Below are 19,332 nucleotides of genomic sequence, written 5' to 3' on the forward strand. Positions count from 1 at the left end.
TTTGAATACAAAATTAAGTTGTCCCAACTTTGCAGTTAAATAAAGCACTTAAGAGAATTCTCAAAGCTGTAGTGTTATTGCTACTTTAAATCTACAGTGAATCTCAAACATTAAAGTTACATTATAACAATACGAATTGACCACGCTTATATACAGAGAGTATGTTATTGTAACGTCATATATTTGTGCTTAAATTCGATTAGGACTGCTTAGTGGAGGACAATCTAGTTCATAAACCAACACTATATCCTTAGGAGTTAAACTTATGCTTATGTAGGTCCTGCAAAATCTGTACTTATCACATTTACGCAACAACTCAGGATTGTATTAACCCTGCATAGCATTTAAAAGTTGTGGAAACACCTTTGGCATAGTACTATATGCATGTGCCAGACCGCTAGGAATTAACAAGTGTTCAAGTAATTACATAGTAAAACCTGGTAACAGGGGTATTATCTAGGAATTTGCAAATATTCCCAATATACAGTTATTAGTATTTACAAAACCACCCTACGGCCAAGTAACATTGGCATATCTAAGTATGCACCAACACATTACAATGTGATACCCAAGTACACAGCCAACATTCTAACCATTATTACCTTGTGGATACCTTGGTATGCCCGATCTGTATACTGATCTATAAATACTTTTTCAGAATGAACTAATCGTATTGATATCAGGTACCTGTACCAATAGTACATAGACTCTCCTAATCCACGAGGTTCACAAGTGTTACTACTGCCTACTCAGTGCAACCTATATGTGATTTGGATCAACTTGATTTAGAGATCCATTAAGGTTCACATATAATACATATGCATTTGAACCTCTGGAACCACAATTTTTGATAGATAGGTACTATATCACCCTAGTGTGAGCATTGTTTTTAAGTTGCACATCCCTTAATTTTAAAACTCCTATTTTTATGTGTTTCTAATAAAAGTTATGTTTTATTTAGACCTGAGACCTTGAGTTTTCTTTTGTTGATCATTTCTAAGTTTGAATATTATCCACATTCCTATGCCTATAATGAGTGCTACAAGTGTATTCTAGAATGGGATTCTTCCCATGTTTCTTTTGTGTCTAATTATTGATTCAATACACAGCACCACTGACCCCAGTTGTAATCTAGCATACAAGCTATTTAATACCACGAGGGTACAGCCATAGTGCATCACATTACACGGTAGTGCCATTGAACCCCCCGTTTTTCTCTATCAAGTATTATTACCTGCAGCAGGCAGGTTTTCCTTTCAATAGAGCACACTGATCTTTCACAAATTTACCAATATTTTGGTAAATAATTCTATCTAACTAAAAATGACAACCAAATGGGAACAAGATAGATTCTCACGCCAACAAAAAAGAGAAGCTGACTTCAATGAAGTATTCCAAAACCCAAATATTCCAAGTACAAATATAAATGACAGAATGAATGGGACCCTGAGGGATATTCACAAACTCATGCACAAACAGGACAAAGTATGGTGGAATCACCATTTCTTTGAAAAATATTTAGAAACACACATGATCCCTAGGGGGCTAAGAGTGCGACTTTTTCCTGCATTTGAGTTTAAAAATCCTTCTCTAAGCACTGAATGGGAAGATGCATTATCTGAATGCTCTGAGAAATTAATGAAAATACTCATCAAACACGATAAATCTGAATACGACCTACTGGAAACACAGATTAAAAGAACTTAATGAAAAATTAAAAGAATTTGAACATCTAAATGACTTTGAGAGTTAATATAAAAAATATCAACAAGAACTCGATAAATATGAACAAGAGATAAAGATAGCCAAACATGGCAAATTAAACAGAGATAAAGCAGATTATGAAAACAAAAAAGTATACAAATGGAAAAAGAGAAATAACAGTACCAAAGGCAAACCATCAAAAGTCACTATAATAGAAAGTGACATTTCAGATACAGATATTGATGAGACTGATAACTCAGAAGCAGAAACAGAGACTGCAACACCTAGCACATCCTCCAATGAGAGGTTAACACGCCGCAAGAGAAAGAATTTTTTAGAGGAAAATGCCTCTTCGTCCACAAACGCACCAGAAGAGGCAGGGGGAAAGCCAAAAAAAACAATGAAGAACAAAAACAACAGCCACAGCAAAGCAGAGAGGAAGGGCTGGAAACCGTACAAAAGAGACCCAAGTCCCCTCTCCCAGATCAGAATGACAAAATGAGAATTATAAATCTATCAAATAAATTACTTTCAGAAGAACATATCAAAGTACTATCTAAAGGGCTCTCTTTCTGTCCAACTCCAACAAATGATAAATTTGAAGTGATCAAGGATGTGCAGCTATTCTTAAGAAAAATAGCACTAAAAAGAATATATAACAATAGAAACATCCACACTACAGAGGAAGATAACATTGCCTGGACTGAAGATGAACAATCTAGTTTGGCAGTTTTGGAGGATCTATTAAGAGACAATGAATCTCCACAACAACCAACTTGGAGAGATAAAATAAAGAATAAATCTCAATTCATGCCCAAGATCAGTAACAATCATTATCTGGAAGTATTTAATAACATGGTATGTAAACAAATAGTTGATCTAAACAACCATCAAACACAACATAATCTCTCATTTAAAGAACAACAAGCACTATCTGAATTACAAACATGGAAGGATGTAATAATAAGAAATTCAGATAAAGGTGGGAATGTGGTTATATGGCCAGTTGAATTATACCTAATGGAAGCAGAAAAACAACTAAGAGATACTAAGTGTTATAAAAAGCTCCATTTTAATCCAACTCAAGTATATTTGGAAAAGTACACAACACTGATTGAAACTGCCAGATATAACTGCATTATCAGCCCGAAAGAATACAAATTCCTTAAAGTGGAAAACCCAACGACAGCAACATTCTACTTGATCCCAAAAATACATAAGAACCAAACTCATCCACCTGGCCGCCCTATAGTCTCAGGAATCAACTGTATTACTGAAAAAGCCAGCAAATACATAGACTATAGGTTGAGAGAATACCTATCACAACTACCATCATACGTCCAGGATACACCGGATGTACTAAAACATCTTGAACATCTGCATGTGAAACCCAACACTTGGTTAGTAACAGCCGATGTTGAATCGCTTTATACAAGCATTAATCATGATCTAGGACTAAAAGCAATCAAGAGTTTTCTAAATATGGGATCAAGTGAAGACCTCTCTCATGATGAATTTATTCTTAACCTGTTAAGCTTTGTTCTTCACCATAATTACTTCACGTTCAATCATGGATTTTATCTGCAAGTCAGAGGCACAGCGATGGGCACATCATGTGCACCCACATATGCTAACTTGTTTTTAGGATGGTGGGAACAAAACACAGTATTTTCAGATCAGAATTCCAGCTATATGTCACATATACCATTGTGGCTGCGGTACATAGACGACGTCCTCTTCCTATGGGAGGGCAATAAGTCGGATCTGGATAAATTCATGCGTATTCTGAATACCAACAATGTCAATATCAAACTGACATATGAAACAAGTCAGACTGAAATTACATTCTTGGATCTAAAAATTAACATAAACCAGGAAGGAACTATCAATACCGACCTGTATAGAAAACCCACGGCAACTAACAGCATTCTCCACCACACCAGTGCCCATGCTCCAAGCACCACCAAATCGCTACCCACAGGAGAGTTTTTGCGAATCAAACGCAACTGCTCTAGCGAGGAAAACTACAAATGTAGAGCTAAAGAATTAAAAGAGAGATTGGTACAGCGTGGTTATAGTAAGAGATCCTTAAAAAAGGCAGAATACAGAGCAAGACATACCCCTCGACAAGAATTATTGAACAAAAAAACTAACAGCAAATCTGTTGAAACAGTTAGATTCATCACCACTCATAACCCTCAAACCAAAAAAGTGATCAAAATCCTGCAAGATAATTGGCACATCCTGAAAGCTGATCCTATTTTGAAAAATATACTGGATGATAAGCTAGCTGTAGGATTCAAAAGGGCAAGAAATCTTAAGGATATGATCAGCCCGAGCCATTTCTCTGGAGAAAGAACAAAAACAAAACTAAAGCAGGGTACCTTCAGATGTGGTACTTGCAGTACTTGCAGTTTCGTGAAAAAAACAAACACAATAACTGACAGATTTGGCAAGATACACAAAATTAATGCACATATCAACTGCCATACAGAGGGAGTTATCTATGCTCTGACATGTAAATGTAATTTATTCTATGTGGGCATGACCACCAGAAAGCTCAGAACCAGATTACAAGAACACCTGAGGAACATCAAAAATGCCCAAAAAGACAAAGATGCAGACAAACCCATCACCTCAGTTGCCAGACATTTCCTACAAGTACACAAATCCAAACAATCAGATTTACAGTGTTTTGGACTACAGAAAGTTACCCTGGGAATTAGAGGAGGAAACCAAGAAAAGGCACTCCTCAGAGCAGAAACAAGATGGATCTTCCTGCTCAATTCTGTTCATCCGCATGGGTTAAATGAATACAATAATTTTGTTCACTATGTATGAACAATAGGTCAAATGACGCCAAACAGTATGTTATGCTGAACATATCAGGATCTAATCTTGCGAGAACATGAGGACTATATGAATTAATTAAAATATATCAAATAACAAACATTATTCAATATGTGAATTCAGAAATATTAAGATTAAGTAAGAGCATAGTATCAATATTAATCTGAAGTTCATGCATAAACACATCAAGTGTAGATAATGGCCCTTTAAGTGAGAGGACCATAAATCAAAAATATTTCAAAAGAACAAGTACACACATGAGGAAATAAATATTCACTTCTAAGAATGACAAGCTAACCGGCACACAAATTAGAAACCTTTCCAGCACATCACCTAGTTTGCACTAGCGGTGCACTGCTATCTTTGATATATATTCACTAAGTTTCTTCTAAATCTTATCCTAAAGTGTAATCATACATTTTTTGATATATATTCACTTAGTTTCTTCTAAATCTTATCCTAAAGTGTAATCATACATTTTTACACTTTACACTATCTGCTAGGGCTTAACCTTACTTGGTCAGGCTACACTAGCACACTTACAATCACGTATTAGTTTTGAGAGTTTTTAGAAACTCGAACCGTATAGGATAATCAAATATTCCATGAGCACCATTTCCCCAATTCACATGGGTTTTTGTTATTAATTATAATGTGATTCACAAATCCTTTTACACGCATCACTCTATACATGTGTATCTACATCTAGCTTTGATGTAGTAATACACTCATAGGCACCCTTTAATACGTCACGTCACTACTATGAGAAGTACTGGCTGTAAGATGCACACACATATGCATCATCGATACAAATATGAGGGTAAAACAATTTATTAACATGAATAAATATTAAACCAACAATCATATCATCATAAGCACTTGTATTTTATGCAATTCAGATACAATCTATATACTTGCAAGATCGTAGTACCTGGTTAGGACTATTATCGGCTTTAAGTCATATGACCATCTGACATCAAAGATGGGGGAGGGTACTCACAGCTTCCTTGCACATAAAAAGCCAATCCAAGCGCGACGCGCGCACACACCCCCCTTTGAGAAAGCCGTGAGAACGGCGAAACATGTTAGGGTACTGGTGAGGAGTCAGGGAGCTCCTGTGTTTGTTAGGGCTCGCTCTATCTAGGATTATTTAGCCTTAGTTCTTAAATTTCGGATACCTCAGATGGTATCCCAGATCAGTTGAGGATTACTTTTGGGTATATATATATATATGACAACACAAGGTGGACTGCACTTGCGGTCACTAAGTTAACTGTATATGGGGAGCGTACTACTTATCCCTATTATCTGACATACTGATATGCTATGTTTCAATGATACTAAAGTGGTATATTAATAACCATATACCACAAGGGTAGGTGAAGGGATATTATTTGCACCTGTTAAGACGCTGACTCACATCAATCCGGGTCTGGCGGTCAACCGGCGAAACTAAGCATTAACCCCCGACGTACATGCAGTTACCATTTGAATACAAAATTAAGTTGTCCCAACTTTGCAGTTAAATAAAGCACTTAAGAGAATTCTCAAAGCTGTAGTGTTATTGCTACTTTAAATCTACAGTGAATCTCAAACATTAAAGTTACATTATAACAATACGAATTGACCACGCTTATATACAGAGAGTATGTTATTGTAACGTCATATATTTGTGCTTAAATTCGATTAGGACTGCTTAGTGGAGGACAATCTAGTTCATAAACCAACACTATATCCTTAGGAGTTAAACTTATGCTTATGTAGGTCCTGCAAAATCTGTACTTATCACATTTACGCAACAACTCAGGATTGTATTAACCCTGCATAGCATTTAAAAGTTGTGGAAACACCTTTGGCATAGTACTATATGCATGTGCCAGACCGCTAGGAATTAACAAGTGTTCAAGTAATTACATAGTAAAACCTGGTAACAGGGGTATTATCTAGGAATTTGCAAATATTCCCAATATACAGTTATTAGTATTTACAAAACCACCCTACGGCCAAGTAACATTGGCATATCTAAGTATGCACCAACACATTACAATGTGATACCCAAGTACACAGCCAACATTCTAACCATTATTACCTTGTGGATACCTTGGTATGCCCGATCTGTATACTGATCTATAAATACTTTTTCAGAATGAACTAATCGTATTGATATCAGGTACCTGTACCAATAGTACATAGACTCTCCTAATCCACGAGGTTCACAAGTGTTACTACTGCCTACTCAGTGCAACCTATATGTGATTTGGATCAACTTGATTTAGAGATCCATTAAGGTTCACATATAATACATATGCATTTGAACCTCTGGAACCACAATTTTTGATAGATAGGTACTATATCACCCTAGTGTGAGCATTGTTTTTAAGTTGCACATCCCTTAATTTTAAAACTCCTATTTTTATGTGTTTCTAATAAAAGTTATGTTTTATTTAGACCTGAGACCTTGAGTTTTCTTTTGTTGATCATTTCTAAGTTTGAATATTATCCACATTCCTATGCCTATAATGAGTGCTACAAGTGTATTCTAGAATGGGATTCTTCCCATGTTTCTTTTGTGTCTAGCACAAACTTACTTCACCACCTCCACGGGAGGCAAAGTTTGTAAAACTGAATTGTGGGTGTGGTGAGGGGTGTATTTATAGGCATTTTGAGGTTTGGGAAACTTTGCCCCTCCTGGTAGGAATGTATATCCCATACGTCACTAGCTCATGGACTCTTGCTAATTACATGAAAGAAAACATAATTTATGCTTACCTGATAAATTCCTTTCTTCTGTTGTGTGATCAGTCCACGGGTCATCATTACTTCTGGGATATAACTCCTCCCCAACAGGAAATGCAAGAGGATTCACCCAGCAGAGCTGCATATAGCTCCTCCCCTCTACGTCACTCCCAGTCATTCGACCAAGAATCAACGAGAAAGGAGAAACCAAGGGTGAAGTGGTGACTGGAGTATAATTTAAAAAATATCTACCTGCCTTAAAAAAACAGGGCGGGCCGTGGACTGATCACACAACAGAAGAAAGGAATTTATCAGGTAAGCATAAATTATGTTTTCTTCTGTTATGTGTGATCAGTCCACGGGTCATCATTACTTCTGGGATACCAATACCAAAGCAAAAGTACACGGATGACGGGAGGGATAGGCAGGCTCATTATACAGAAGGAACCACTGCCTGAAGAACCTTTCTCCCAAAAATAGCCTCCGAAGAAGCAAAAGTGTCAAATTTGTAAAATTTGGAAAAAGTATGAAGCGAAGACCAAGTTGCAGCCTTGCAAATCTGTTCAACAGAGGCCTCATTCTTAAAGGCCCAAGTGGAAGCCACAGCTCTAGTAGAATGAGCTGTAATTCTTTCAGGAGGCTGCTGTCCAGCAGTCTCATAGGCTAAACGAATTATGCTACGAAGCCAGAAGGAGAGAGAGGTAGCCGAAGCCTTATGACCTCTCCTCTGACCAGAGTACACGACAAACAGGGAAGACGTTTGTCGAAAATCCTTAGTTGCCTGCAAGTAGAACTTGAGGGCACGAACTACATCCAGATTGTGTAGAAGACGTTCCTTCTTTGAAGAAGGATTCGGGCACAGAGAAGGAACCACGATCTCTTGATTGATGTTCCTGTTAGTGACTACCTTAGGTAAGAACCCAGGTTTAGTACGCAGAACTACCTTATCTGAATGAAAAATCAAATAAGGAGAATCACAATGTAAAGCTGATAACTCAGAGACTCTCCGAGCCGAAGAAATAGCCATTAAAAATAACACTTTCCAAGATAACAACTTTATATCAATGGAATGAAGGGGTTCAAACGGAACTCCTTGTAGAACGTTAAGAACAAGGTTTAAACTCCATGGCGGAGCAACAGTTTTAAACACAGGCTTGATTCTAGCTAAAGCCTGACAAAAGGCCTGGACGTCTGGATTTTCTGACAGACGCCTGTGCAACAAGATGGACAGAGCTGAGATCTGTCCCTTTAATGAACTAGCCGATAAACCCTTTTCTAAACCTTCTTGTAGAAAGGACAATATCCTAGGAATCCTAACCTTACTCCAGGAGTAACCTTTGGATTCGCACCAGTATAGGTATTTACGCCATATCTTATGGTAAATCCTTCTGGTAACAGGCTTCCTAGCCTGTATCAGGGTATCAATAACCGACTCAGAAAAACCACGTTTTGATAAAATCAAGCGTTCAATTTCCAAGCAGTCAGCTTCAGAGAAGTTAGATTTTGATGTTTGAATGGACCCTGTATCAGAAGGTCCTGTCTTAGAGGTAGAGACCAAGGCGGACAGGATGACATGTCCACTAGATCTGCATACCAAGTCCTGCGTGGCCACGCAGGCGCTATTAGAATCACTGATGCTCTCTCCTGTTTGATTTTGGCAATCAATCGAGGAAGCAGCGGGAAGGGTGGAAACACATAAGCCATCCCGAAGTTCCAAGGTGCTGTCAAAGCATCTATCAGAACCGCTCCCGGATCCCTGGATCTGGACCCGTAGCGAGGAAGTTTGGCGTTCTGGCGAGACGCCATGAGATCTATCTCTGGTTTGCCCCAACGTCGAAGTATTTGGGCAAAGACCTCCGGATGAAGTTCCCACTCCCCCGGATGAAAAGTCTGGCGACTCAAGAAATCCGCCTCCCAGTTCTCCACTCCCGGGATGTGGATTGCTGACAGGTGGCAAGAGTGAGACTCTGCCCAGCGAATTATCTTTGATACTTCCATCATTGCTAGGGAGCTTCTTGTCCCTCCTTGATGGTTGATGTAAGCTACAGTCGTGATGTTGTCCGACTGAAACCTGATGAACCCCCGAGTTTTTAACTGGGGCCAAGCCAGAAGGGCATTGAGAACTGCTCTCAATTCCAGAATGTTTATTGGTAGGAGACTTTCCTCCTGATTCCATTGTCCCTGAGCCTTCAGAGAATTCCAGACAGCGCCCCAACCTAGTAGGCTGGCGTCTGTTGTTACAATTGTCCAGTCCGGCCTGCTGAATGGCATCCCCCTGGACAGATGTGGCCGAGAAAGCCACCATAGAAGAGAGTTTCTGGTCTCTTGATCCAGATTCAGAGTAGGGGACAAGTCTGAGTAATCCCCATTCCACTGACTCAGCATGCACAATTGCAGCGGTCTGAGATGTAGACGTGCAAAGGGTACTATGTCCATTGCTGCTACCATTAAGCCGATCACCTCCATGCATTGAGCTACTGACGGGAGTTGAATGGAATGAAGGACACGGCATGCATTTAGAAGCTTTGTTAATCTGTCTTCTGTCAGATAAATCTTCATTTCTACAGAATCTATAAGAGTCCCCAAGAATGGAACTCTTGTGAAAGGAAAGAGAGAACTCTTCTTTTCGTTCACTTTCCATCCATGCGACCTTAGAAATGCCAGAACTAACTCTGTATGAGACTTGGCAGTTTGAAAGCTTGAAGCTTGTATCAGAATGTCGTCTAGGTACGGAGCTACCGAAATTCCTCGCGGTCTTAGTACCGCCAGAAGGGCACCCAGAACCTTTGTGAAGATTCTTGGAGCCGTAGCCAATCCGAATGGAAGAGCTACAAACTGGTAATGCCTGTCTAAGAAGGCAAACCTTAGATACCGGTAATGATCTTTGTGAATCGGTATGTGAAGGTAAGCATCCTTTAAATCCACTGTGGTCATGTACTGACCCTTTTGGATCATGGGTAAGATTGTCCGAATAGTTTCCATTTTGAACGATGGAACTCTTAGGAATTTGTTTAGGATCTTTAAATCCAAGATTGGCCTGAAAGTTCCCTCTTTTTTGGGAACCACAAACAGGTTTGAGTAAAACCCTTGTCCTTGTTCCGACCGCGGAACCGGATGGATCACTCCCATTAATAACAGATCTTGTACACAGCGTAGAAACGCTTCTTTCTTTATCTGGTTTGTTGACAACCTTGACAGATGAAATCTCCCTCTTGGGGGAGAGAATTTGAAGTCTAGAAGGTATCCCTGAGATATGATCTCTAGCGCCCAGGGATCCTGAACATCTCTTGCCCAAGCCTGGGCGAAGAGAGAGAGTCTGCCCCCCACTAGATCCGGTCCCGGATCGGGGGCCCTCGATTCATGCTGTCTTAGGGGCAGCAGCAGGTTTCCTGGCCTGCTTGCCCTTGTTCCAGGACTGGTTAGGTTTCCAGCCTTGTCTGTAACGAGCAACGGCTCCTTCCTGTTTTGGTGCAGTGGAAGTTGGTGCTGCTCCTGCTTTGAAATTCCGAAAGGGACGAAAATTAGACTGTCTAGCCTTAGCTTTGGCTTTGTCTTGAGGCAGGGCGTGGCCCTTACCTCCTGTAATGTCAGCGATAATTTCTTTCAAACCGGGCCCAAATAAAGTTTGCCCTTTGAAAGGTATATTAAGTAATTTGGACTTAGAAGTTACATCAGCTGACCAGGATTTTAGCCACAGCGCCCTACGTGCCTGAATGGCGAATCCTGAGTTCTTAGCCGTAAGTTTGGTTAAATGTACTACGGCCTCCGAAATGAATGAATTAGCTAGTTTAAGGACTCTAAGCCTGTCCGTAATGTCGTCCAGCGTAGCTGAACTAAGGTTCTCTTCCAGAGACTCCATCCAAAATGCTGCCGCAGCCGTAATCGGCGCGATGCATGCAAGGGGTTGCAATATAAAACCTTGTTGAACAAACATTTTCTTAAGGTAACCCTCTAATTTTTTATCCATTGGATCTGAAAAAGCACAGCTATCCTCCACCGGGATAGTGGTACGCTTAGCTAAAGTAGAAACTGCTCCCTCCACCTTAGGGACCGTTTGCCATAAGTCCCGTGTGGTGGCGTCTATTGGAAACATCTTTCTAAATATTGGAGGGGGTGAGAACGGCACACCGGGTCTATCCCACTCCTTAGTAACAATTTCAGTTAGTCTCTTAGGTATAGGAAAAACGTCAGTACTCGCCGGTACCGCAAAGTATTTATCCAACCTACACAATTTCTCTGGTATTGCAACAGTGTTACAATCATTAAGAGCCGCTAAAACCTCCCCTAGTAATACACGGAGGTTCTCCAATTTAAATTTAAAATTTGAAATATCTGAATCCAATCTGTTTGGATCAGAACCGTCACCCACAGAATGAAGCTCTCCGTCCTCATGCTCTGCAAGCTGTGACGCAGTATCAGACATGGCTCTAGTATTATCAGCGCACTCTGTTCTCACCCCAGAGTGATCACGCTTGCCCCTTAGTTCTGGTAATTTAGCCAAAACTTCAGTCATAACAGTAGCCATATCTTGTAATGTTATCTGTAATGGCCGCCCAGATGTACTAGGCGTCACAATATCACGCACCTCCCGGGCGGGAGATGCAGGTACTGACACGTGAGGCGAGTTAGTCGGCATAACTCTCCCCTCGCTGTTTGGTGAAATTTGTTCAATTTGTACAGATTGGCTTTTATTTAAAGTAGCATCAATACAGTTAGTACATAAATTTCTATTGGGCTCCACCTTGGCATTGGAACAAATGACACAGGTATCTTCCTCTGAATCAGACATGTTTAACACACTAGCAAATAAACTTGCAACTTGGTTACAATCTTATTTAACAAAAACGTACTGTGCCTCAAAGAAGCACTAAACGATTAAATGACAGTTGAAATAATGAACTGAAAAACTGTTATAGCATCAATCCTTGAAACAACACAACTTTTAGCAAAGGTTTGTTCCCATTAGTAAAGTAACAATAATTAAATTTGAAACGTAAAAATTACAGAGCAACGTTTTTAATCACAGTCAATATATAAGTCTCACAGCTCTGCTGAGAGAATCTACCTCCCTTCAAAGAAGTTTGAAGACCCCTGAGTTCTGTTAGATATGAACCGGATCATGCAGGAAATACAAGAGTAACTGACTGGAAATTTTTGATGCGTAGCAAAGAGCGCCAAAAACGGCCCCTCCCCCTCACACACAGCAGTGAGAGAGAAACGAAACTGTCACAATTAAAACAAGCAGCTGCCAAGTGGAAAAATAATGCCCAAACATTTATTCACTCAGTACCTCAGAAAATGCAAACGATTCTACATTCCAGCAAAAACGTTTAACATAATAAATACCTATTAAAAGGTTTAATGTACTTTTTACAGAGTAATTCCAGTGAAGTACCATCCCCAGAATACTGAAGTGTAGAGTATACATACATGTTATTATAACGGTATGGCAGGATTTTCTCATCAATTCCATTCAGAAAATAAAAACTGCTACATACCTCAATGCAGATTCATCTGCCCGCTGTCCCCTGATCTGAAGCTTTTACCTCCCTCAGATGGCCGAGAAACAGCAATATGATCTTAACTACTCCGGTTAAAATCATAGTAAAAACTCTGGTAGATTCTTCTTCAAACTCTGCCAGAGAGGCAATAACACGCTCCGGTGCTATTGTAAAATAACAAACTTTTGATTGAAGTTATAAAAACTAAGTATAATCACCATAGTCCTCTCACACATCCTATCTAGTCGTTGGGTGCAAGAGAATGACTGGGAGTGACGTAGAGGGGAGGAGCTATATGCAGCTCTGCTGGGTGAATCCTCTTGCATTTCCTGTTGGGGAGGAGTTATATCCCAGAAGTAATGATGACCCGTGGACTGATCACACATAACAGAAGAAATATATATATATATATATATATATATATATATATATATATATATATACACACATATATACACACACAGTATATATACACATACACAAACACAGAGGAAGCCCCGCCTATCATTTGGCATTGTGGGTGAAACGATCAGGATCGTAGGCATTGGATCACAGACGCACATGTGACCAACCAGGAAGTAAGCACACAGTCCTACCACGCTGCAGTCTCAGCGTGCAGCATTCAACTGGCTCAGCAAACTGTTTCATGGGACTCAATTACAAGGCAGTATTTCAGGAGGCAACCGGTAACAAACAGCGGACCTCAATTGTGGACACCTCCAGAATCAGATAAGTGCATGCTTATGGTTTAACACAGGAATATAGCTGCTTTCAATTGATGGGGGGTTAGCCTGGACTGACTCCCACTGCTCATTTGGCTTGTTTGCTGCTTTCACACAACATCTTCAGCAATAAGAAGTACTATGCTTTACTAACACGCATGCAGCTTTGGCAGCACTTATCCCATTTTGCTAAAGTCTGGCTGAAGACAATACCGCTATATGTGGAAAATCATCCTGGTGTGATTTGGTTGTTTTCTTCAGCAATACACTCTTGTGAGAATTTTATCTCAATATATGCAGGCATCTCTATGTAAACTGCTGTGTCTCTATGTAACTGCTGTACTGAGGCAATTCATCATGGAGGATGTATTACTATGTCCCACTATCTATCTTATTGCTAATAACCATTGCAATAGTTATTCTTCATACTTGCATGTAACTCACTATCTATCTTATTACTAATAACCATCGCAATAGCTATTCTTCATACTTGCATGTAACTCACTATCTATCTTATTACTAATAACCATTGCAATAGCTATTCTTCATACTTGTATGTAATTCTTTGTAATTGTTGCTATACTGCCATTATTGTTGTTCCTGAAATCTTTACAAAGCACCTATCACTACTTAGATCCCTAAAAATGTATCTGTCCGGTAATTATCCCTTGTATTGACTTGGGTACCGTGTACAACTTGGGTGTAGCAGTGTACTAGGTGTCTTTGGATTGTATTTTTGCCAATATTATGATTATGACGTGCACATCTTCAGGGTTTTAATTGGCTACATGTACTATATTGTTTGTTCAACATACTTTACTTTGTGTTGCTAACATATACCCAAGGCCAGCACACAACTGGCCTATTGCTATGTTTAGACAGTTAGGATTTACTTCTTTCTGTACTATTAATAAATTATTTTTTGTTCTCAGTGATTGTACTGGTCAGAGATTCATTCCAATTGTTTAATTTAGCTACACTTTTGAGCTATTTTTTATTAAAAAAAAAGAGAGCTTGATTCCCTATCTATACTGGGCCTTAAGAAATGTTTGATGGTCCTTGTTCTCCTCTTGTAGTTTGTTGAATATATATATATATATATATATATATATATATATATATATATATATATATATATATATATATGTAAAAGTAGTTGCAAATTCACCATTTGATTCAGACTTCCACACATAGAGGCCTATTTATCAAAGGTCTTGCGGAACTGATCCGACAGCGCGGATAGGGTCTGACAGACATCGCTGAATGCGGAGAGCAATACACTCTCTGTATTCAGCATTGCACCAGCAGCTCACAAGAGCTGCTGGTGCAACGCCGCCCCCTGCAGACTCGCGGACAATCGGCCGCCAGCAGGGTGGTGTCAATCAACCCGATGATACTCGATCGGGTTGAATTGCGGCGATTCCTGTCCGCCTGCTACAGGGTTATGGAGCAGTGGTCTTTAGACCACTGCTTCATAACTGCTGTTTCTGGCGAGTCTGAAGACTCGCCAGAAACACGGGCCCACAAGCTCCATACGGAGCTTGATAAATGGGCCTTATAGAGCAGACCTAACACGGGCTTCAACTGAATTTGAAAAGTATACACAGAAGGAACACTATCCCTATCTAGACGACTATTAGACCCAATATGTGTGGTATATTGATGTATAAAAAATAAATAAGTTTACTCGTCTGACAAGAGGATTGCTTTTATAATGATGAGAGTTGCAAAACACACAGACACAATATTTGTGCATGTACCTAAATAAACACATTTTTACATATACCTACACAAACACATATTATTTTTACATGTACCTACACAAACACATATTATTTTTACATGTACCTACACACATATTATTTTTACATATACCTACACAAACATATATTATTTTTACATATACCTACACAAACATATTATTTTTACATGTACCTACACAAACACTTATTATTTTTACATATACCTACACAAACACATATTATTTTTACATGTACCTACACAAACACATATTATTTTTACATATACCTACACAAACACATATTATTTTTACATGTACCTACACAAACACATATTATTTTTACATGTACCTACACAAACACATATTATTTTTACATGTACCTACACAAACACTTATTATTTTTACATATACCTACACAAACACATATTATTTTTACATGTACCTACACAAACACATATTATTTTTACATGTACCTACACAAACACATTATTTTTACATGTACCTACACAAACACATTATTTTTACATGTACCTACACAAACAAACACAATAAATGTATATGTACTTAGACAAACACACAACACAATATTTGTACATGTACCTACACAAACACACACACAATAGATTTATATGTACTTACACACAATATGTTTACAATGTACATACACAAACATACACACAATATATTTATATGTACTTACACAAACACAATATTTTTACATGTAAACATACAAACACACACAATATTTTTTCATGTACATACACAAACACATAATATTAACATGTACAAACACACACAATATTTTTACATGTCCATACACACAATATTTTTTCATGTACAAACACACACACACACACACACACAATAAATTCATATGTACTTACACAAACACACACACAATATTTTTACATGTCACAAACACACATTATATTTATATGTTCTTACACACATAAAGGCCTATTTATCAAATGTCTGTCGGACCTGATCCAACAATGCGGACCAGGTCCGACAGACATCGCTGAATGCGGAGTGCAATACGCTCTCCGTATTCAGCATTTCACCAGCAGCTCACAAGAGATGCTGGTGCAACGCCGCCCCCTGCAGACTCGTGGCCAATTGGGCCGCCAGCAGGGAGGTGTCAATCAACCCGATCGTACTCAATCGGGTTGAATTGTGGAGATTCCTGTCCGCCTGCTCAGAGCAGGCAGACAGGGTTATGGAGCAGCGGTCTTTAGACCGCTGCTTCATAACTGTTGTTTCTGGCGAGCCTACAGGCTCGCCAGAAACACAGGTCCTCAAGCTCCATTCGGAGCTTGATAAATGGGCCTCAATATGTTTACCTTTATATACACAAACACGCAAAATCAATTTATATGTACTTACACAAACACACACTATTTTACATGTACAAACACATACACAATAAATGTACATGTACTTACACACACACATACACACAATATTTTCACATGAACATGCACAAACACACAATATTTTCACATGAACATACACACAATATTTTCACATGAACATACACAAACACACAATATTTTCACATGAACATACACATACACACAATATTTTCACATGAACATACACAAACACACAATATTTTCACATGAACATACACAAACACACAATATTTTCACATGAACATACACAAACACACAATATTTTCACATGAACATACACAAACACACAATATTTTCACATGAACATACACAAACACACAATATTTTCACATTAACATACACAAACACACAATATTTTCACATGAACATACACAAACACACAATATTTTCACATGAACACACACAAACACAAAATATTTTCACATGAACATACACACAATATTTTCACATGAACATACACAAACACAATATTTTCACATGAACATACACAAACACACAATATTTTTTACATGTATATACACAAAAAACACACCTACACAGTATTTTTACATGTACACACACACACACAATATTTTACAATGGCAAATTTTACCTTAAGAGCTGTTTATCTAGCTAGGCAGGGTTTTGGATGTGAAGGAGAAACGCCTGCATTACAACAAAATGTTTCAAAAATGCCCCCAAAGATTTTGTGTGTTTTCTTGCCCTGCGGCGGGCGAGTTTTTGATCTTCAGGCCCTAGGTGACATATGTATGGCACTTTAGTCCTAGTAAAGCAGGGGTGTCAAATTGGCATTTGCAAAGAATCCATTACTGTTGCCAAAGAAAAATAACATTAAAAGGCACTCAATATGTAGGTAATGTGCGGCCCACATGAATTGCACTTGTATGGAAAATGTATGGAAAATGGCTCTCGACTCAAAGAGGTTTGGCACCCCTGTAGTAAAGCCTGGAGCAAAGCAAAAGTGAATTCTATCTTGTTCACATTGAAGATTGAAAATACATTAAAATAAATACATAAATAAAAAAAAGCTGATTAACACATTTAATTTTGAATTAAAAATATTTATATATGGAGAATTAGTGTGTTATGTAGATGTTTTGCTTCAGTCTGTTTATTTTTTTATGCTGTATTTGTTTTTCTTTGACAAAGGGGTATTCAGTGTTAGTGTTGAATGTTTTGTTATAGGGTGGAGGGGGTTTGCAGATTCCCCACCCAACTGTAGAATACAGGAGCTTACCCAAAAACAAGATGGTCTGTTTCCTGGCAGCTTTAGCTTCAGAGCTGCTGTTCTTGGTCATTACTCCTTGCTGGCCCCTCACAGTTACTGTGCCTTTCTTGGAAGCCATAAGTGTGACCATCATCTTGCGACACATAAAGGCCACTGAGGCCAGAATCAGGATATAGACAATGAATGCACTAAACATACTGGACTGGAAGATTGTCCATTTAGAGGAGATGCTGGTGCACAGGGTGAAGTTATGATAGTGGTGAGTGGTAGGCCTGCTACAGTTAGTGTGTCTTCTGTAACCCATGGCTGGACTCAAGGGATACTCAGCTCCCATAGCAAAGATTAAAGGTAAAGCAACACAAACCGAGGTTAACCAGGCAAAGCCAATCATCAGCTTGACTGTCCGGGCCCCTGACACTAACTGGAATTTGAATGGGTGGCAGATAGCCATGTACCTTTCAAAACTCAGGGTGGCTACATGGAAGACTGTAGCATAGCTACAGGCATCAAAAAGGAAGCAATAAATCTTGCAGGTGATATTCCCATAGTTGGATGAGAAGGGGAACCAAATAGCAGTATAGAGCTCAACCGGCATCCCAAGCAGGAGGACCAGCAGGTCCGAGCAGGCCAGGCTTATCATGTGGTCAGTGACTCCCTTCTGCATGTAGCCCTTGTCTCTAAGCACCTTGCTAGCCTGAATGGTAACACTGTTTCCGATAATCCCGGCCAGGAGAATAACACCATATAGTACCGTCATACAGATCTTCACTGCCAAACGGACCTCAAAATCTGGCACATGGGAGTGGTCAATAAGCTGACCACACGGGTCCTCTACAGCCATGTCTAACTTCTCTTAGATCACAAGTATTGCCTCATAGTACTCGGCGCTGTGCCTTATTAGTATGGGTTGGTGGAAGTTATACTGATGCAGGAAGCTGTGATTTGTAAACCATAGGGATCTGTAAAATATTAACCCGATAAGGAGGAGGAGATCCTGACTCACAGTGTGCACAGACCTGCCCTTCTGATCGCGCCTGATTGGTAGTAACCTTGTGTGTGATGATCTGGGCTGTGTACACTGAAAGCAAATACACCTGTTCGTGTGGAGTCTGTGTATTTCTACTCTTTATAGGTGAATGCTGAATCCTGCAAATACGCAGAATTTCCACCTCGGACTTCAACATAAACATCTGTCACATAAAACTAAAATTCTAAACTGAAAGGATTTCCCAGGCTAAGGCTTGAACAGAGAATGCTTTGTCTTAAATTGAATTACTATAATTGTCCTATATTTCTTTCTTTATATGACCCTTGAAAGAATCTCCAAGCAGCTACTCCAAATTTCCAGTGCGCCTCTGGGATGCATTTCTAGATGAGTACATGGCTCTATAGTGTGGATTATGACTTCATCCATCCCATCTTGTGACATTTTAATCAC

General features: G+C 39.1%; 1 protein-coding gene across 1 annotated transcript in view; it reads right to left on the bottom strand.

The window, feature by feature from the left end:
- GPR39 (G protein-coupled receptor 39) overlaps positions 1–18,778 on the bottom strand; it is a 246,106-nt gene extending 227,328 nt beyond the window's left edge. The window contains exon 1 of the mRNA XM_053698001.1: positions 17,904–18,778. Coding sequence (XP_053553976.1) covers positions 17,904–18,735 — 832 coding nt within the window. The 5' untranslated portion in view covers positions 18,736–18,778. The remainder of the gene's footprint in view (positions 1–17,903) is intronic.
- Between the last annotated feature and the right edge of the window lie 554 nt (positions 18,779–19,332).

The sequence above is a fragment of the Bombina bombina genome, chromosome 1 (assembly GCF_027579735.1).
Source record: "Bombina bombina isolate aBomBom1 chromosome 1, aBomBom1.pri, whole genome shotgun sequence".
Classification (NCBI taxonomy): Eukaryota; Metazoa; Chordata; class Amphibia; order Anura; family Bombinatoridae; genus Bombina; species Bombina bombina.